Source organism: Aulonocara stuartgranti (assembly GCF_965226115.1).
Source record: "Aulonocara stuartgranti genome assembly, chromosome: 3".
Taxonomy (NCBI): domain Eukaryota; kingdom Metazoa; phylum Chordata; class Actinopteri; order Cichliformes; family Cichlidae; genus Aulonocara; species Aulonocara stuartgranti.
In genome coordinates this window covers 29,159,421-29,181,221 of record NC_138941.1, presented here as the reverse complement: position 1 = coordinate 29,181,221, position 21,801 = coordinate 29,159,421, and the positions used below count along the sequence as shown (strand labels likewise).

Genomic DNA, 21,801 nt, shown 5'->3' with positions numbered 1-21,801 from the left:
AGATCTCAGTGGGGAGAAGGCTGCATAGCACACAAAACAGCAGAAAGTGAAACTTTCGCAGTCTTGACCTTGTAGTTAAGTTAAAGTTTGAACCACCTGACGATTTTTGTTTTTGGCGCGTTTCTTCTCATTAAGGATACACGGAAGCATAAAGAGATAACAAGCAGACAGATTGATTCAAACCAACTTCATTGAGCGTACAGTAGAAGTGTCACATCCCGCTGGGATATCTGGCCACTCCATGTGGCTTTATATGCTGGTCCAGCTTTCACAGTATTTTCTCCCTTTAATCTCCCATGAGGCCTTGGGCAAGAGTGAGATATGTGCCTGGGGGTAAAATGGAGAGTAATTCACACTCAGACATGGAATTATAATGTTTCCATGCATGAAGCCTCTGAATAATTTACAGCATTCAATGGCTTAGCATTACTCATCCCTGCGTGCACACACACACACACACACACACACACAGGTCTGCAACTGCCCAGGCTGTGGCACAGATTTAGTCGTCGCCCTCGCCTCACCGATCTCTCACTGGTGCATCACTAAATACAACCCCCTCATCTCATTCTTTCTGACAGGCTGTGCAGCATATAATTATGTCCCCCCTGAAACCAGGGCAGTAATCTCACACACTTGTCTGGCCATTATTACGCCGGCTCTGGCTCCGCTCTGCCCACACCTCGTCCCTTCTCTGCCTCTCTCTCTCATCTGCAGCTTGTTCTTTTCAGCTCGCCTCTGATTTCTCTATCTCCACTTCTTCATATCGCCCTTCTCTCTTCCTCCCTCTATGGGCCAAAAAGGCCTGAATGAGAGACAGAATGAGAAAAGGAACGAGGCGCTCTGACATTAACGAGATTGCTCGTTAAGAAAGGGAGTTGGGGGGGGGGGGGGGGGGGGGTAGAAGGAGAGCGGATGGGAGGTGGAAAATGGAGTGGCTATAATTGGGAGGTTTTTGAAAAGAAGAGAAAGAAAAAGACAGAATTAGGTTTCTGTCCAGGGGCCTGTCTGTGTGTGTGTGTGGGGAGCAGATACGTAGGGGACTAAATATAAGGTGAGAGAATGACTTGTTGGATTTCTCAAGAGGTGCTAAAGGTCACACACACCTATCAATCAGGTTCATACAAAGAGCCCAGCCTGCTCCCCTCCATCCCCTCTCTCCCAGTTCCCCCCCCCCATCTCTATACCGAGACAAAGAAACACTTTACAGTAACAGGCTTCTGGAGACTATTTCCTCTCTGCGCTCATAGCTGCTGCACTGTCAGCAGGCCCATTACAGAAATGCATTCCACTGGCATTTCACTTCTTGTCGGGCAGGGAGGCTCGAAAGGCTGCTTCACAACACCAGACACATCCCTGCAGAGACAGCTTGGTTTATAGCAACATAAAGAAGCGTCAAGATCTCTCTGCATGTGGGTAAAAATATTTACTCTCCCTTCAAAATAAGCCTGCAGGAGTTGTGCACAGTGCACTTATATGTTCTCTCTTCAAGGCCCTGGACTCCTCTCCAAACTTTTCCAGCTCATAATACTTGCTAATCAATTCACGGAAACCGATATCCCGATGTCTGAATGAGCGAGACCACCTCGAATGAGTCTGTGTGTGGCGGAAAGCATGGGGGTTTTTTTTGGATTTCTTAATGTGCAAAATACATGCCAACAAATGCGGGCATGTGCGCGTGTATGCTCGTGTAAGTCAGTGTAATCCCTCGCTATGGGACGCCCTCTCTTCTTCCTGTGCCAGATGAGGAGATATTCTGCCAAATCCGACGGGCGAGTGGGCTGCCAACCGCAAACATACACTCGCAACCGCACGGCAAAATCATACGCTGGCATGTGACGCACGCATATGGGACACAAAGAGTTTCTGTATGTCTTGTGCATGTGCGTGTTGGGTGTGTGTGCTGAGATGTAAACACACACACTGTTGGCCGGGTGTGGGCAGGTTTATTCTCATCTGTAGGTCTGGAAGAGATGTTGGGGAAGGGGCGATCACAAAGAGGTAAATGGAGGAACTCCGAAATAAATAAAGAAGAAGAAGAAGAAGATGATGATAATAAAAATGTGAATTAATAAATTTTTAGATCAAGGGAACAATATGAGGAAATTAGGCCCATAGTCATGATGGCAGAGGAATAAAGGCAGGCCAAGTTGGTGCTGTGAAACAGTAAACTCCACGGCTTATACAGCTGGATGGATTATCTATACCTCTATTTCTCGCCCCTCCTGTTTCAATCTCTCCATTGTGCACCACTATAGAGCTTTATGGAGGCAGCGGGGTGTGTGAATGTGTGTGTGTGTTGGAGGGGGGGCTGAAATTCCTACTCTTTCTCCAGCTAAATTAATAATATGAGGCTCTCTATCCCTCTCAGTCTGCTTTATCCCTCTATTGCCCCCCCCTCCCTTCGCTGCTTTATCTCCGAGTATTCCTTGATTCTATTATTCCCTTGGAGTTACAGAAGTATCTGCTGGTGTGCATGTGTATTCAAAGCAAGCTTGACAGGCTCCGCACCAAACTGAGCATGAGAAGTTTTTGTGCTGGTGAGAGACTGGAGGGTATGAAAGAGGAAAAGAGTGAGAAATGGCGAGAGGTGGATACGACAAAGGGAACGCTGAGTTGGGGGGAGAGAGAGAGAGGAGCGACGTGCAAAGGCGGAGGTGTGAGATGAGACTGAACAGATCAGAGTCACAGTTTCTAATAAGGGGTATGACACATTCTCAACTTTTACCTTTTCTTCTTCTTTCCCTTTTTTATTCGTAGCCCTATTTCTTCCCTCTTTCTCCCCCACCTTACATTTGTTCCTACATCTCTCCCCTGCCTTTGTTTTTCCACGCAGACCTAAAAACAGGAGCAAAAAAAAAGAAAAAGAAAAGAATGCGTGCATATATAACGCAGGCAAATTATTTATTTCACATGAGTGCGCAAATTAACAAGCAACGCTCGCTCGTGTGCACAAATCCAGCTACTTCTGTACAGGTTATTTATGGATTTTCGAGGACCTCACACCTCCTCTGACCTTTAACCTGTTGCATCTGTTTAAGCAAGCGGTATTTGTATTGTGGCATTTTAATTGGGCCGAAGCACGCCAAGCTGTGAGCGTGTTTCAACTCTGGCCTTCTGCAGCCGCGGATAGCTGCCCTGAACCATATTGTTGCGGTCAAGCTGTGAAAATCCTTTCTATTCGAACCAAATTTCAGTTTTCATCATCACTTTCGTGCGTTTATGCCAGATATAAACCTTTACTCTGTACTATAAACCGTGATTACGTTCAATGGAGTCAAATCGGACATTAGCTGGTCTTTAGCCTGCCAGTGCAAAGCATGAGTATTGGTGGATTGTGCAGATGAGCCGTTAGCGCAGGCTAGCAAGTGGGTGTAATGTGACCCTCACTTAAACCACATGGAACGTTTCATTTCCAGCAGCGCATTTAAAGCACTAATGGAAATTGTCTTTAGTTTTTGTAGTCTTGGTGTTTTGAAACCAGAAACGATGCATAAATGGTGGATCCGACCGAGAACGCTGCACGCCTACACGTTAGCGTTTCCATTAAAGTAGCCACGTTCTAAATCATACCTGGGAATAACTTTTGCTCTACATGGAAATATCATTTCAAATCTCACATTTTACTGCAGATTACTTAAAGCTGGTAGATGAGACAGACACTTCTTCACAATCAGACGTGTTTTTATAACCAGTGGAGTCACACCCTGCTGACCATTAAATGGAATTTAAGGTTCAGTGTGGGTGGTGGGTTCGCTGTCTGCTGGCATCCCGGGGATGGCCTGTCTGCCTGCAGCGAGCTCTGTTGCCAGATTGAGGCGGTGTGCTCATGTTGGTCTGTCATCCAGCCAAGAAGAGCAAAGTTATAAAATACAAGGAGGTGAAGTGTTAAAAACAATGAAGTCTCCACTGCAGTTACTGTTTGTCCTTTTTTTTAATTATTCGTGATGAATGATGATGTGATGATGACCCCACTGTCACTCTGTTTCTTGTTTTGGCCCACTTATCAACCAATCACAACACGACCTACTTATAGTGTCATAGGAGTCATTGTAACAACTACTCACAAGTACGATTACATAGATTGCAAACCGCTCTGTGTAGGCGAACATGTGCACAGATGCATTAGTGTAAATACCTCATAAGACTGTGCAAACAGTCTTCCTACTGTTTTTTCACACTAAACGTTTGATAACCGCAGACCAACGGGAGGCTGAAGCAGCAGCAGGAGATACAATGTAATGCTATTTGTATTTGTCACAAGGTAGCGAGGCACCTGTTTGAACTTGATTTTTTTATTATTATTATTTGGTTTGGGTTTTTTATCTGGAGCTTCTGTGGAAGTGGCACCCCTGCTGCATTGTCAGCTCTATTTAATTGGATGTTTTTTCGACACAGTGGTGAAATCGGGCTGGAGTTGGCTCTACAAAACAAGATATGGACATATTCTGTACTGTGTGATCAGAACCATTTTTGATATTGTAGGGAGCAATGGTACAAGCAGAAACTGCCAAATTAAGATGTTAGGCTGCAGGCAACAGGCTCGATGGCAGCTTGTGCAAACCAGCACATGTCCAACACCTTTTTTTTCTTCTTTTTCTACTTGCAATGCAACAAGGTGAAAAAATACCACATTCGCCCAGCAGAAATTGGGAAATTGGTTGTTTTGACTGATAAGTAGTGACTTCAGCTAGTGCACAGTATAAGTGGGCACCAGCCCAGTTCAAGCACCGCTCCTCACCCTCTTCCTCACCCATCTTTTGTCTCTCTTCTTTCTTTCAGTTCTTCTGTCAGCGGAATTCTTTAATCAGAGTGTCAATCAGAGAACGACGTGTAAGAGAATGAAGTTAAATCCAATATGAGATACACAAGATAACACAGCTGTTAAAACCATCAGTTGCCTAGATAACAACCCTGTCGCCTGCATTAAGTCTCCTCTCCCTGACTTTCACTCTCTGTCATTGTCTAATCTCGCTGTCTTAATGGGAAAATGAATGGTTGTTAAATCTCAGCTTCTCTCCATCGCTTCATCATTTCTTTTCTTTTTTTTCCTAAATTGAAGTCTCTTTGCATCATAGTCTCCTTCGGGGTCATTGTTGTTAACAAGAAGTCAAAATCTAGCCATGGAACAAAATCACTGTCAGATCAGCTGAAATGAGATATAAATCACTGCACAGGAAAACGAAAAGTAATCTCTGTGAGGCAAAAGTTTAGGCTTAAACTAGTTTGCTTAAACCCTTAGTTTCAGAGAGTTTTTTTCTACCGTGGAATCTGTATGATGTCAATACGGTGAGCACGGAAGCCCCGCCCACCTGCTTTCAAACTTTCTGTTTATAATGGGCAGCCAATCAGAGTGAAGTTACCTGAAAGAAATGTAACCTATAACTGCGTGAAATTTTTTTTGAACTGTGATTTAAGCAAAGTTACTCTAGTAGAGTCAAAGATGGCTGCTGGAAACAAGCATGGTTACCTTCTGAAAAAAAACTAAACCTACATTAAACAGATGATAACAGGTTAAGATACCATCCTGTAATTAAATTAAAAATGAAATTCATTTCAGTGAAATTGAAAAAGCCCTTTTGTACAGCTAGCAGAAGGACAATCCTTCATTTCTCCCTTGTAGCGCTGTCCCCACCCCAATTGCTTCATTAAAGCTGCAAGATTACTCACAGGATTGAGGCAGATTAACCAGAAGAGATCCAGAAACTCACCATGACCCACTGCTTGCCAAACCTCAGAGAGAATCAGAGAAGCAAACAGGAGACAGTGCTTGCAAAACACAGAGCCCTTTAAAAAAACAAAAAAAACAAAAAAAAAATAAAGGAGACAGCAGGAAATAAAACAGGACAACAGAGGTGGTCGAACCGGTTAAAAGAGGTGAGGAGTGAAAGCTCGTCTGGGCGCAGACAGACTTTTAAACTAAACAGACATTTTTAACAGACGGGTAGATGGGGGAGATAGTCGGCGGGGAAAAGCGATGGATTAATGGAGGGTGACTGTGGGAGGAGAGGCTGTCACCACCTGCAGCAGCCGATGGAAGCGGCGCTTGGGTTTAAAATGGCACAGTTAAGGACAGAGAGATAAGATAGGACTGCGAGCCATTCATCACATTTATAGGAAAGGTGACATTTAGCCAGACGACAGCTTGGTGTGTCTATATTATGAGGGTGCAAAGGCCACAAAAAACATATGAAAATGTGTGAAAATGGGCTTACATGTGAATGGATTCATGTTCTTAAAGCTCATTTTTAAGTATGAAATATTTTTGCTCTTGGATGCTGGGCCTGATATGACCATATTGGGGATACCACTCTTAGTGATGTCATTAAGAGCCAAGAAAAAAAAACTTTCTGAAACACTTTACAAGAGGCTTAATTTTGGCTCATTAGGATTGAAACTTCGGTCATTTTCAGAACGATCGCCCACCAGTGACAACATGTGCACTGATCTTTTGCAACTTTTTCCTCTGTAGTTTGTGCTGCCAAACTCGTTATTCTTGCGCATGTCCGCAGCAGACACACATCCACATAACACACTAACAAGCACCTGTCACTTGTCCAGGTGAGAAATAAAACACGGGTGGGACGAAGAGATAGAGAAAGAGTGCAAAGGGCTTTGGAGAGGAGAGAAATGGGGCTTATGGAGGACAGAGGAGGACCGGATGGAAAGCTGGAGATAAACTAAGCTTCACACAGCAAAGCAAAACGTGTGTTGGGAGAAAGGCGCACTTTGTTGTGAGAGGACGCCGGACAAGCAAACTGACAGCCAGGTTTGAAGGTAGGGAACCAGAGGGGCAGGATGCAAGAGATGGCAATAAGAGAAAGCGGAATAAATGAATGAAGGGGGGGGGGGCAAAAAGGAGGAAAAAAAGAGCGGGGTGATGAGGAGGAGGGAGGGTCCATGGGTTCATAATCCCCTTACAGACAGCTTTGTTGAGTGATTGACAGCCCAGCACGCCACGTTATAGAGTAAGCGCAGAGGGGGCCTGCAATGACTGGAGGGATTATCGCTCCCCTTGGCTTACAAATCCCCTCCCACACCACCTCATCACCACCTCATCACCCCCACCCCCCTCCCTTTCCATAGGGTCAAGTGGTACAGGCCAGTTTCTGTTGTTTCCCTGCTCTCTCTTTAATGCTCACCCAGAAGCTCGCTTTGTCTCACATGATTGTGTTGTTTTGCAAATAATGCTTAATGTGCTGATGGAGGGGAAGGGGCGGTGGAGGGGTATCGAGCATCACGGGGATGTGGGGAAGAGGAGGGGGGGTTGTACACAAACCCACGCAGGGCATGTACACAAGCACGGATACACACCTACGCATGACGCATGCCTGACATCCACACAATCACACTTTCTGCACACAGGCAGAAACGCACGCACACACACACACATTAAAAAAAAAAACCTCCCTCTGTTCAGCATGCAAGGGCATCATGAGGGTACAGAAGCACTTAAACGAGACCTTGAGTGAATTCTTTTGTTCTAGCTAAGTACCGCCATAATAGAGTTAGCTTGCCCGTCACAAGAGTGATTAAATTTAAGAGGAAACATAAGGAGAAAGCAAAGGTTTTGATTAAAAAGAGATAACATTAAAAATACAGTTGAAGTGCGCCACTTATGCATGATAGCGCCGATGTTTGGCTGCTCTACAGCAGCTGCATTAAGGATTTGGGAAATCAGATAATGTGTACGATTTACCAAGTGCCAGAATACACCTCATAGACTGGACGTGTTGCAATATTCAGCTGTGTACACACACTGCACATACACACACACACATATATATATATAACGGCCACCCAGGACTAAGGCTCCAGATGGGCTAGGCCTAACTGGGACTGGTGGCTTTGCTGAAGCACACAAAATAGGGAACCAAACACAAACACCACAGCAGCTGTGTGTGTTAGCCAGCAAAACCCAAGACCACACAGCCAAGGGTTATCGGCGCCACGTAACCGAAATAAGGAGTCCGTACACGTAAGCGTGCGTGCACCCAAGGTACGGGCACGGTGACCCGCAGTCGTGCCGCTTGGCTAAAAGAGAGATTGTGGAAGAGAGAGGCTTGCGCCCCCACCACCACCATTGTGCACTAGCATTCATCTGACTTGATTTTCTTTGTAGGGAAGGAGGGAGAGAGGGAAGAATCAAGAAAGTTTACAAAAAAAATAGAAAGGAGGGTGTTCCATCTGTTTTTCCCCCTCCTGTGGCTGGGGACCTGCAGTACAGCTGCACTCCAAAGGAGAGCAAGGCTGATAAAGAAGAGGAAAGATTTTTAGAAGGGGAGGTTTCAAGATAGGGTTGCTAATGAGGGAATGGCTGTGTGTGTGTGTGTGTGTGTGTGTGTGTGTGTGTGTGTGTGTGTGTGTGCTAGCCACGCTCTGGTTGGTTCACAGTCACCCCCGAATTACTCTGACACTGCAGTGATAGGCAATCATGATCACTCATTCTGTCTTTACTACAGAGGGCCTATTTACTGCCGGACAATGATGAGCGAATGAGAAGAAGCAGAGACTACAGATCAAAAAAGCCACCCACAAAGAAAAAGAGACACAAAAGGAGCTGCTGGGAGGAACAAGAGAAATAAGAGGAGGAAGAAATGAGAGCAATTTAAAACAAAAAAAGAGAGAGGGGGAATAAATTTTACTGGCTGCCAACCGGCTGTAACATGATAACGGCTTGGATATGTAGCGGAGGGAACTTACACTGATGGCGAGCCAAGCAATGAGTAAAAAGTAAAAAAAAAAAAAAAAGGAAAGACAAAAGAAATGAAAGGGGGATTAGCGCGGAGAAGTGGACTGGTTTTCGCAGACGACGAGAGGGCTGAGAGTGCGTGTGGGAGAGTGGGAAGCCAGCGAGCCGAGTGTGTGTGAGGGCTTTCAGTGGGGAGCTCTGCGAGGGGAGCTCTTTTGTTCACAGAGGAGCAGAGGGAGGAGGAAGAAGTGAGGGAGAGAGAGAAGGAGGACTGGAAGAAGAAGGGAGTGAGGGATATGCTACTGATAGAAAGAGGAGGGGCGGTGGAGTGTACCTCAGAAGAAACTCAACCCCTCCACTTGGACTTTTTCCAGGACTGGGAGCAATAACATTTTTCATCTGTGCATACATGAGTATGCGTGTGTGTGTGTACAAGCTCGCCACTGTGCATGCCTGGATGTGTGTAAGCCAGTGTATCTAAATTAATGCCGAAGTGTGTTAAGGTTGACTGCGAGACATGAGGACAAAAGCAAGACGAGAGAGAGGGAGTTAAAAAACGCTAGAAAGCAGCTCGCACACACAGCGGTGTATTAAAGCCAGAGCTGGGGTATCAGATGATGGGATGTGGAAGGGGCAACAACAATCCACTTCACCACTCTGTCTGTAACAAGATGGATCTTGTTAGAGTTACTTGTGCTAGACAACAAAGCGCTGCAGTGCACTCCATATGTCGTTGCTGCAAAAAAGAAAAAGAGCATTTGGAGGCAGTCAGCTACTTCACTTTAGTACACGGCCTTAAATCATTGCTTCAGGGTGGAATACTTCTATCGGGAAAATGGCTGCTTTTCAGGAAGTGGGAGAAGCCACCTTGTTTTCGTTTGACAGCCATGCACTTTTGAGTTTATTCATTGCAGGTCTGAAAGGGGTTCATAAACCTGAGACTCTGAATCATTTTTTTTTTCAGTCTCAGTGAACAATGCAGCGCTTCAACTGATGACAAACCAAAAAAAAAGGTAACACACTCTTCCTTTTGCAAATTAAAACTAGAACATATAAGCAATTATATGAAACCCCATACACTTTGGGATTTTGCTGCTACAGCTTTTCTAGATCTGGTATAACCAGTTATGACTGCAACTAATTGTTCCAGTCTTCAGAATCACACAAACAGGATCCGTGGTGTGAATTACCGAGCTTTTGGAGGATTTAGCAGGAAGTCGACACAGACTTGCTTTGCTTTAATATCCCTTTGCGAACCTCTCCGACTACGCGGGGGAAAGGATTATGAGACAAACGCAGAGGCCGCTGGGACTCTGCCCTGCAACATCCAAGTACGTGGCCTGTGATATGTTATGGGGAGCGCGGTTGTTTTAGTTAAATAAAACAAAATTAGCTGGGACAAAAACACTTAGCTAAACATAGCTAATAGCTAAAAAAAAAATAGCTAGCAAATGAACTCAACATTGTGCACATGTGCGGGAACTGCCTTCAGTTTTCCTCTTTGACCGTTTGGTCTAATGTGTCAACACTGCAACCCAAAGGAGATTTAGCATGTCTGTTTTCTGTTAAGACTGGGACGTCTGCACAACTGTGTCAACTGACTTAACAAAGGAGTCTGTTTGCGTTTGTGTTAACTATTTATAACCTTTTAAATTTTTGCCCCTGACAAACAAAATCATGTTGTTTTAAAACTAAAAGTAAAGTAACATCTCAACTAAAACATTTTTAGATAAAAAGTGTGTAAACCCCTCTCTGGAAACACATTGAAGTTAGTTAAATGAGTTCATTTAAAACTAATGAAAAGACAAAACAAAGCTATGACAACTTTGTTGCATCGGCTCAATGCTGAGTGGCTCGAGCGGGGGAAAAAAATAATGAGCATCAGAGTTCGCCACAGAAAGCGCAAAAGATCAGCAAAGACCAAAGAAGCACAGATGAGAAGCGCAGACAAAGGTTGCAGTGGACAGTTTTATTTGTCGAGCACTCTGCTTCGCTCTGCTGCAAAGAAGCTTCTGTACCTTTGGCTCCTTGCCTTTCCCATGGCAGGAGGATAACTAAAGAAAAGCAACGCAAACAAACAGAGTAGCTCACGTTACCGGTTAATCCACATATTTTTGACGCTGCCCCCAAGTGGCAGCAGACAGCTACACATGTGCAGAATGAAGAAAGCAGCAGCATGTTTTAAGAGGTTTCCAATTATGATTCTGTACACATAGTTTTTATGTCTGATGACCACTGAAGTTACAGCTCAGCCTCTCTTTATATATTTATATGAAGTAACAGCCCAAAGGACGGGGTCGGCGTGATGGCCCCTGAGACCTGAGACGTGCCTATATCGACTTCCATCTCAGCATGTGATTTCTATAAACTGAGATACACTGATAGCGTTCAGTGGCTGCTAAGCTTCCCTCACGTGAGGCCCGTGTGCATCTGAAAGCAGAGGAGTTCAACCTAATCTTACATTTCCATCATAACGATGCATTTTTAATGTCAGTCCCACTTAAATTAAATGTTCTACAGAACCCAGGAAATGGAGCGTGATTTTTCCCCCTCGCGCTGCTCGCCAAGGTCAGTTTCCCCGTAGACTATAGCAACAATGGGCTAATGCCAAAGCCAGATGGACTACGCTTACTGTACGGTCTTTTAACTCCTAATTAGAAGTATGCATATGTGCGCACACACGCACAAGCATCCGAGGAGGAAGAAAGCGTGAAGGCTGGAAAAATCATCAAGGTGGTGGGAGTCAGCCGTGGAGAATATTGCAAAAGATCTGAGGTAGGAGAAGCAGGACTGTGCATATGTGGAGTAATAAATGTGGCCGTTTATTACTGGGCCGGGTTTCAAGATGACTGGCTGTTATTGCAGAGGGCCATACCAGCACGCAGGGTTCCCCCACCAAAGCCTCTTAGCATGAAGATCATCTCTGACCTATTGTGAGTGAAGAGGGTAAAGATTATCTTAAAGCTAAGATGCTTTGGAGTAACAAGTCCCTACATCTCTCACACAAGAGACCAAACATCTCTCCACACCCGCTACATCGCCCTCCTCCCTACACACACACACACAAATAAAAGCCATGCATCATTTTGTAGCTCAGCACTGAATAGCTGTTCTGCTTTGTAACCGGGCTCCTTGCAGGCAGTGTGATTCATGTCTGCTTACTTTTGCGGCTCCGTGTGCTTTCTGCAAATCTCCGGATAACAGCTTCTTATGCCAAAAATATAAATGTAAAATGAGATATTTAAAGAAAACTCCACCTGTAGCCACTTCATCATTTACAACTGCAGCTACTGGCTGGCTGTATCGCATTTCTGGGTCCATTTCGCCGTTCGACTGTGTACTTTTTGTTATCCCCCGACATGATTTGGCGAGATTGCGTTCCACCTAAGCTATCCTGGAGTACAATGAAAATGAAAGGGTCCCGGTAAATGTCAGGTTTCCGAGTACAGTTCACTCAATCAAAGAATGGGAATGATTGCGGGGGATGAAATCCATCAAAGACGAGGCAGAGACATCATTTGACTGAAGCCTCAAAAGACCAGAATGCAAGTTGACTTTTGAATACGAAGCATGACTCTTACAATGGCTAAGAAAATCTTTGCCGTATTATTATCCCTGTTTTCGCCCACACACGGCACTGAAAGCAACGCATGTGTGTAAAAATCAGAAAGCGCAGCACAAGTCGGCTAAAGAAGATGAGACAAAGCGGGTTCACCACTAAATGTAAATTACAGCGCTTTATCCTGGAGTAAAGTGAACTTCAAGTATTGATTGTACAGTGGAAAAGTAGCTTTATTTTAAAAGGAATTGATTTAGCTTTTGGCAAATTAACTCCATCAACACGTTGTTCTGCTACGAAGCATTTGGCATCATTTCTGCCTCCGTGAGCTTGCTTTATGTGAAGTTTAACCACTGCGTGTGTTTGCATCTTATCATATAAACTGTAGAAGTAAATACCAGGAGGGGAAACAGCTGCCAGTCTCTTAATCGCTCCGTGCTAAGTTGATCAAAGAGCTTATTCTGCTCAAAAAGTCAATGAATTCCTTTAAAGCTTACCAGGTTTCACGCTGGACTTCACAGGGATAAATATTATGGGACGTGTCAGTAATGAGAAATGAGGGCCTGGCTCGGTTGAAGTTGAGCAGGAAGCAGCTAGTCATTGTGGTGACCTATAGATCATCAGTCACTCTCACTAGCTGGGACATGTCACATCATCCAGTACCTCTGTCAGACCTGGTTGTGCTGCCAAATAATCCATCTCCCTCTTCACTGTCTTTCATGGCTGTTTTTGGGGTTTTTTGTTTCCCTCTCCGAGCCTGTCAGCTCTCTGCTCTCGTCTTGTCTCCTCTATCTTTGCCTCATCTCACCCTGACAACACCCACTTCTTCTATTTTTGCCCTCCTGCTCATATCGGTCGAAGATGTTTGGCAAGACTTCAGCTGTGACAAGGCACAGCTGTCCGCTGACAAACCCCGCTCATTTGTCTCTCTTGTGTGCAGGCGCACACACGCGCGCTCTCTCTTAGCATTCAGTTACAAAACCATTTTGAGCCTGTGACCAATCAAAGCTCCACGCTGACGTCCACCGGGAGATGGCGAGGGGAGAGTGATGGAGTTGCGGTGTTGATGAAAGTGACAGGATGTAAAGCCCGAAACTGGAATGCATTCTGGCTGTTGAGAGAGCAAGATAAGGGAAAAGAAAACATTTGTCTTTTGTTTTGCATTTTACAAGCTCTGCGTAACTGTATAGGTCTATGCAAAAGAGGACTCCACCTCAACTGCCTGCGGGGAGAACAGTTGTAAAAGCACCAAACAGGTGTTGCAAAAAATGTTTTTCTACCAGTTAATTTTAGCGCTAACAATCTAGCCTTAAAACATGGAAATGAAGTCAGCCGCCGCGCTGAGAATAACTCAGTTTGGTGTCAACAGAAATCAAGACTTGAAACATGTTGTAAACAATGCTGTGGTATTTTGTGGGTGGCAGGTGGAGCTACATCAATTACCTGGATGGGCTACTCTTAACTGTTAAAAAGCAGAGACTAGCCAAAAATAGAAAGAGGAAGTACCGTCAGCTCCTGCAACGAAATGCTTGCTAGCTAGCTAGCTAGTTAACCAGCTAACAGAGTAGCATATCTTTTTCAGGTAAAACCACACACACGTGTAGCTAGTGTGACATAGCTGACACGTAATTTGAGACTACACTAGTATCTAGAAATTATTTTTTGAGGAAACAAAGATTTCAGCACCACCATAAACCACTTGATGGGAAGCGGATTTGCACATGCCATTTACAGAGCAGCCTAGAGCTCGGGGATCTCAACACACAGTTTAGTATTCAGGGCACAAACGCACACATGCCACCACATCCTCTCTGTCACAAGGCAGAATCCTGGCACACAAAATGACAAGAGTGTCAGCTGCCTCCCCGCCGCTATACTGTTTAGCTAGCTGTAGCTGCAACAACGTGAGCCCAACCCAAATGTTGTGAGGATGCAGCCGCAGAGCTAGAAGACTCTAAACTGAAGAGCAAAGGAGGGAGGAGGGAGGAGGAGTAAAGAGAAGAAGAGGGCTCGAGGAAGACTCAAGGGCAAATAAAAGGCAGGATAGAGGAGTTGCTCAACACAGTGACAGAGGTTGCCCTTATACTGCACACCCCTCTGGCGTATAAAATCCACACACACTTTGGTACTGGCTTCCCAATCCACCAGTCTGCTCCCTCTGTGTCACCCGGGGGAGGGAGAGGGGGATTGACCTGGCCCAGTCCAAATGCTGCCAGGAGGATTGGATGATCCTGCTTAGAAGGGTGTGCTGTGAAGCAAGCTAATGAGAAGGCCTGTGTGTGTCTGTGTGTGTGTGTTGGCGGGCCTCGCTCAGGGGTTCTGGGTTCAGCCACCCAGGGCACTCTGCCCGGTGATGTTGGGGACACATGTGACCCCGTCAGACCTCCGGCCTGGATTACTGTTACCACCACTATGCCTGTGAGCGTGTGTGTGTATGTCTGTGTGTTTTTGTGAATGCTTGCAGGGAAGAAAGTTGCTTGTTTTTTCATGTGTTCCAACATTTTTCAACCAGCCCAGCCAGCCGCACGCTTTTTATCTCCTTCATCCCAATCATCAGCACTTTTAACAATTACCAAAAATCCCAAAGTCACTTCGAAAAAGTCCAAGGGACCGGGGAAGTAAATTAGTTCTTTAGCTAACCCCAGCATATTTACAACAGCGCTTTATAGCTGTTATGATGTTGATGAATGTGCACTGCCCCTGCCAAATAAACTTATAATCGAGTGCTAAAATAATGAATAAATTCCGAGTGGAACAACAGCCCGTGACACGTGCCAGTTTCCTCACCTCTACTGTGTGTGTGCGCACATCTGCCCTCCTGTCTAGTCTAGTGGTAAAGGTGTGTGTTTATTGCTCACTAGCACACGCTACAAAGGAGATAGATTAGGACCACACACTCTTTACACATGTGTCCAACAGTGATGGGGGGAGGAGGAGGTCGAGCCTCCCGAGGCTCATTTGTGTATAATATGTGTGTGTATGCAGACGCAATAGATACGTCTGTTTGCATGTCTGTGTTTTCATAGTCAAACCCCTTACCTGTGTGTCCATCTGCCCAAACAAAGGAAGAAGGAAAGAGGGAAAAGGAGAAAAGATTGCTGCCTCTGGTCGGATTGGCTGCCTCCTTTTTCTCCTTCCCCTGGCCTTTCCATTCTGCCACATCAGCTGAAAGCTCTTTTCACAGCTCCTGTTGCTCTCAGCTCGTAAACTTACACACACTCCTTTTTTTCACCGAGGGGGAAGAGTGACGGTAGGAAGAGAGAGAGAGAGCAAGGGAGCGAGGAAACAAGGCGGTGGGAGGGCTGCTGCCCCGTTGGTTTAACTCGAGCAATACGGTCCATATCATTTTGATCTCGCCTCCTCTCTCGGCCACATTCCTTTTTTTTCTGCACTTCTTCCTAAAAATAAGAAAAATAAAAAAACGCTATACCCAGTGGATATTGTCTAATCATTTCGCCCAAGGATACGTGTAGGCTTACCAGGCTCCTGCTTTCTTACCCACACAGCCCGGAAAAAGGCCTCCGAGCATGAATTATTCATGAAGTCAAAACCTACAGGATGGGTGTAAACGGGTGTGGGCTTTTAAATATACAAACAATCTGTAAACGGGTGCTGGAATGCTGCTCCCGTGATATGACCTACTAACACCTATTCCATAATAAGAATAACCTCCTCAACCAAAAACACATTTGTGGCGGTGACTCCACCAGTCTCTCTCTCTCTGGCGGCTTTTTTTTTTTTTTTTTTTTTTTGCAGTTGAAACACTTAGCCTAGTTAGCTAGTCTTTTATCCGGCGCCAATTAGCCAACGATTAATGAATTATTGAGAAACGGGAAGGGTGGCGGTGGTGGGGTGGAGGGGGATTAAATTTTAATGTGGATCTTAGGGGGAATAGTTGTATTACAAGTCACCGCAAGCAGCAAACCGGGAGACGCCCACCCTCAGCAGCCATTTACAATAATCTACAGCCGTTTACGAAAGTGGGTAAAGAGGAGAGGAAAAAAGGGAGAGAGTGCGAGTAAAGGAGGGGTGAATGAGCGCTTTTTTTGGCATTAAGAACAGACGCTGAAATCAGACTTGCAAAAAGGTTCCAGAAACTACAAAAGTCCATATGTCATGATCAGATGAGTGACCGAAGCCAGCATCCTCGTCTCTCTGTGCATGTGTGTGTGTTTGGGTCACCTGCCACCCTCCTGCCAGCCACGCCATCTTCACCCCTCCCCCCACCCGAACTCCCAAGCAGTAATGTAAGTTTCGATCTTTCATTAGGGTGGCCGTGTAAGGCCGATAATACGCGATGCTGAGATAAGGATAATATATGTCTGAGGAGGAGCTCTTCCCAAGGTGATCGTTCTGGTTCAGTTCCCTCTTCCTCAAGCAGAACCTGTATTGGCACTTGAGACTTAACTGGTATTGATTTACTTAGGGTTAGGGCCGTCTCCACCCCCCGCTCTGCTCTCCCCGCCGCTCGGTGTTTCTCTTTCACCTCCCAGCACCTGTCTCTGTTTATATTCCTCCAGGAAGGCTTCTTGTCAGGCTGTGGTAGCATCAACCCGTGGAGGGGTCTATAAAAAAAGGTGGATGTCCTGGTGCATTCTGATATTATATTTAAGGAATTAATCTGGCAGCTGAGCACCCACCCCCCTCCCATCCTCCCTCAAAAGCACCCACAGATGCCTGCTTTTCCTCCTCACCTCTGTCATCCCTCGCACATTTTTTGGGTGCGTCTGTGGCTGCTGTAGCGTCATAATTAGCGGCTGGATGTGACACATGTTTCCAATTTGCTACGTCTGGTCACTGCACCGAGGTGGTGGTGGTGGGGCGGGGGTGCAAGAGATAGAGACAGACGGAGAGTGACAGTAGGAAAAGAGGGAGAGAATAATAGAGGGACAGAAGAGTGGGGGAATGAGAAGAGATGCTTTGATTGTAAAATTCCAGGCCAATATGGATGTTTAAAACAATCCACCATGTTTTTCCCCGTTAGTTTACCTCCTTGTTTATTCCAAGGGAAACAACAAAATTGCACAACTGCCCTGATTTAAAGCTTTCAGTTGGAACACTTAGCCAGCTCACAAATGATGTGGCACAGATGATAATTGCAAAAAAAACAAGGTGCCAATATCACAGTTTGCTAGGCTGGTATCAGTCCATACCTGCACTACTGATATTAGGCTGATATTAGAATTTATGCATCCCTGCAGAAAAAAAAGAGAAGCAGTGGATACTGAGGCGTGAGAAGGAGAGAATATAAGACAGAGGATGGAAGAAAAGATGGGAGGAGAGGTGGAGGGGAAGCTGCAAGTGGATGGTCCAAACTTCAAAGAGGCATACGCAGCAAAGGTCCAGAGGTTAACAATGTGACACCCCATTTACTACACAGACAAGATGTGAACCATACCTGTGCTCTGATTGCTGCAGCTTCTGCTTACTTTTCACCTCATTTCTGAAACCACCTGTGTGTGTGTGTGTGTGTGTGTGTGTGTGTCTTCCAGAAGCGTGTCCTTGGAAGAAGCAGACTATTTAGAGAAGCAGTGGGCTCTTAACATATTTCAGCCCAGGGCCAAAACCTATTCTGCCCCGAGGCAGCTGATACTAGAGTACTGCTCATGTCACGTAGAGAGCAAGGAGAAACAAGTACACGACAGCATGAAAAAGGGCCAAGAAAATAAACTGGAGGAATGACTAAGCTGATTAACTATGAATAGTAAGCTTCGTGAATAAGCTTCATAGTATAAAAAGAAAAGGGCTTTTTGTATTTTGGATGGATATATGAGCGAGCAAATCTGTGGAAATGACAGCAGAGTGTGGCGTCAAAGCCACCGCCCGTCTAATTGCGAGCCGGGCCCATTCACTGAGCCCTAACACCCACCTAACACTAAACTCCATTAGGAGACAATAGCGTGGAATCACCTGTAAGGCTTCAAAAGCCCAGGCTGTGAGCTTCTCTGTGGAAATTACCCTCCCGTGTCCAACTCTACTCCCTGTTGGGCGAATCCACCCACTGCTGACAAAAAGCCCTCATTAAGGGCTTCATGCCTGGCTCCACAGCAGGGGCCCACGCACAGTCACATCTGTGGAGAAGTGGAGAAACTGGGCAGGACGTAGCCTCCAGCGCACGGACGCATTAAAAACCTGTTAGTCTCTGAAAAAGCCCCTGGCATGGGTGTGAGTTAAAGCTGTCTCGGGGGGGCCCGGTTGGCATAAGTGAGTCAATTTTCTCTTGTGTTTTTTTTTCTCCCTTCTATAAAGTGTACTTAGAAGAAATGGGAGCTATTCTGGAGCGGTGCTCCATGCTGATAGCCTGCACAGAAGTGTTTATCAAGCTGCAAAATATCATTGTTCCAATTTGCCAACAGAAATGTAGCTAGGATTTGCAGAAATGAATCTTTGTGTCACTGAAGGAAAAAAAAAAAACTCCCCTCTTTTCCCTTCCATACAAGCCGCCTTGTTATTCTCCACCTCCCCTCTTCCACCACCACCTCCTCCTCCTCACAGCCAGCAGGTCCATTCAGACACAGGGAAATTGGCAGAGGTGTGAGAAAAGTGGTGTCAGTCATTAAGGCTGGACAGCAGAGAGGTGTTTAAAATGGCATTTCCTCAGCTAATGCCTGACACCTTCTCCGTGAGGAAAAGGAGGAGGAAAGAAAATGCAAATGAGCTCGGGCAAAGTGTGCAGACTGGGTGTTTGACAGGCCTGAGGTCCAAAAGGAGGAAGGGAGTGCTACCCTGGACTTTAATCAAGGTCATCCAGCAACAGCAATTAGAGCATCACACAAGTCTTTATCATCCTACACACACAGCTTCCATCTACGGCCTTAGAGCTCACGGGGACTTTTAGAGGCGCTGCAGCTGGACCAGGAACAATAATCAGTGTGACAAATGCAGAGCAGCAGCATTTATCAGATCCCAGTTTAGACTGAGCAAACAATACTGAGAGTGAATACAACAATGACGAAATAGTCTTATTTTTTTCTTCTTTAGATACCGCAAAAACTGTCCAAAAGGAACCCTGACTGAGAAAAATCAGCAGTGTCGGTAAGACGGGCAGTCTGCTGTAGGCCTGCACTCTGTTACGAATTTCTGACCTTATCCAACAGACGGTGATGAAGGTGCTTTTCTAAAGACATTCCAACAAGCTGTCAGAATGGCAGCCTTCACAGAAAAAAAAATCAATATTCCGAGTTAGGCCTGCACTTTGTGGTGAATTTCTGCCTTTATCCAACTTTATTTTCTTCTTTATCGCCTGTGTCATGTCGCATTACCGCTCAGCAGTGCACTCAGTTTCTTGCGTTCATAAAACGTTTCATGATTCTCCCGTCGCATGCAATGAAACCACAAAAAAATCAGTTTTCCCCAAGCATGCTTGGAGAACTTCAAGATCAACCCTACAATTAAGTCAGCCAGTGAAACTGTGAGGTCTGCGAGCGCTCTTACCTTTCGTTCAGGGAATTCCAGTAGATGGGCTCCAGGTTGCTGGCTGTCGTCCCCAGTAAATCCAGTAAGAATACCAGCAGGATCCCCAATCCATTCCCACTTCTTCGACACGCCATCTCAACCCTGACACCCAGCATATGCGGCCCCATTTAAAAGCAAGATCTTTTCTGCGGTTTCGATGCTGTTGCACACGAGGGGGGACTCTCTCAAAACAATAGATGCGCGGCTACAGCCGATCAGGCTATAGGTAGAGGACAGTCAAAGTGTGAAGCCAAAGCCCGCTCTGCACAACCTCATGGATCCGAAATGTGGCAGATTGTAAGCGATCACAGCACACGCACTGAAATGTGCGAGGGGAAAAAGAAACTTGTTCAATCCGCGCGTCTGGGTGTCCAAAAAACGATTTCTGCGCGTCCACAATTGCACTAATTCTGTGCCAATCCCATGACTTTCCTCGTTAATCTGTCCTTCCCTTTTATTTCTCCAAAAACTGCGCTCCTCGGCTGAAAGGTAACTCCACGGAATCAAAAATATTTAAAAGAAAAAATGATTGCCACCCAGCCTCTAACTCTGTAGCCTTTCGGTGCGCCCTGATTGTCTTTTTTTCCGAACAATGTTCCCTTGTTCTCTGTGCCGACTCTGTGCGATTTCTCTCCCATTACCTTGTTTCCTCGCAAGAATATCTAGCTTCCAGCATATCAGAGAGGAACCGGGGAAAAGAAATACTGTCAGTGTGGCAGAAGGGCGCAATCAAAACCAGGTCAAAAGTGTGAGGGTGAAACGTTTAAAATGGAAAAGATGTTACTCGTGTCCACAGCTCCATCCTCATAAAGACGTGTTGATGCTCGGCGGGTTCAGTCAGTGCGCGTTACAATCCTTAGTGGCCTCTTTATGGAATCAAAAGCAAACACACACGGGTTGTAAATCCTTAATAGACACGCTGAAAAATAATAATCATAAAAAAGATCCGAAATCGACGATAAATCCAAGAATCAATTCAAAGAAACTGAGAGGAATAAATCAAAGCGCTAGAAAAGCATCTCCACTCTAATAATGTCACACACAGGCCAACGTGAAAGTTTTGAAGTGATAGAAAGGAAAAAATAATATTAATAATAATAAGATGCGAGTTGTGAGCATCAGTCCCGGCTGGAAATTATCTGATGCGGCGCATCATTTGGAGAGCAGGACGCGTCGCTTCTCGGTCATGGAAAAGCGCTTCATTCGTTATCTCCTCCGTCTCTCTGCCTCAAAATCCCACTGCTTTGACTCGTCCTAACGCTCGCAGCACATTGACAGACCGACTGGCTTGTTTGAGAGGAGGAGGAGGAGGGAAAAAAGGGGCATGGATGAATGGAAAGGAGAAAAAAAATCCCCATCCTCCGACTGGCAGGCAGGGCGCACTGACGGAGCGCAATTCTTCCAGGCTTTGTCGGCGGGGGCGGTATCGAGTCCCTTTCAGCACCTCCTCTTTCCTCCTCCTTTTAGAGTCTCGGCCCCCCTTCTCCCCTCTCCTAACTCGGACCTTTGGACTCCCTGGCACTCTATTCTGCCTCCTTTCAAACGCCGAACAAGAACCCCCTCCACCACCACTAGCTCTCTAAATGCTCACCAACGTGCGCCCCTGAAAGTGACGAAAGAGCAAGAGCGCCCTCAATGTATTGACTAAGCATCACATGTGGCACTGAGGCAGGATCGTATTGGAAAAACACAATCCAGATGCAGTTTTACAAGGATTTTTCATTCAAATGTCCCCGCAAAGCTACTTCCTACAGGAGTGATTACTCCAGACGCAAAGCGCCTCACAGAACAGCAGGAGCTCGCGCTATGAGGCCTCGTGGATACATAAAGCAAAGTTACAGCACTGTTTCAGGGATGAAGTTGAAAACAGGAACTTGCACCGAAATGTCTCCTTAGAGAGAATTATGATATCTCGCATGATCACTGGGCCGGCCTCACCTCGCTACATCTGCGCAGTGTAAGGGAAAAGAATCCGCTCTCCTTGTGTGGGAGGACAGAGCAGAGTCTCAGCAGCTTCAAAGCGGGCAGCTGAGCTTGATGGGTTGCAGGACGATCCGGGTGGCAGGACCCGCTGAGGGCCACACACACACACACA

At 45.8% G+C, this 21,801-nt stretch overlaps 1 protein-coding gene across 1 annotated transcript in view; it reads right to left on the bottom strand.

Annotated features, from left to right (window-relative positions):
• The window catches only part of efnb3b (ephrin-B3b), a 95,725-nt gene extending 73,924 nt beyond the window's left edge, over positions 1 to 21,801 (bottom strand). Inside the window, exon 1 of the mRNA XM_082526514.1 lies at positions 19,686 to 21,801. Coding sequence (XP_082382640.1) covers positions 19,686 to 19,834 — 149 coding nt within the window. The 5' untranslated portion in view covers positions 19,835 to 21,801. The remainder of the gene's footprint in view (positions 1 to 19,685) is intronic.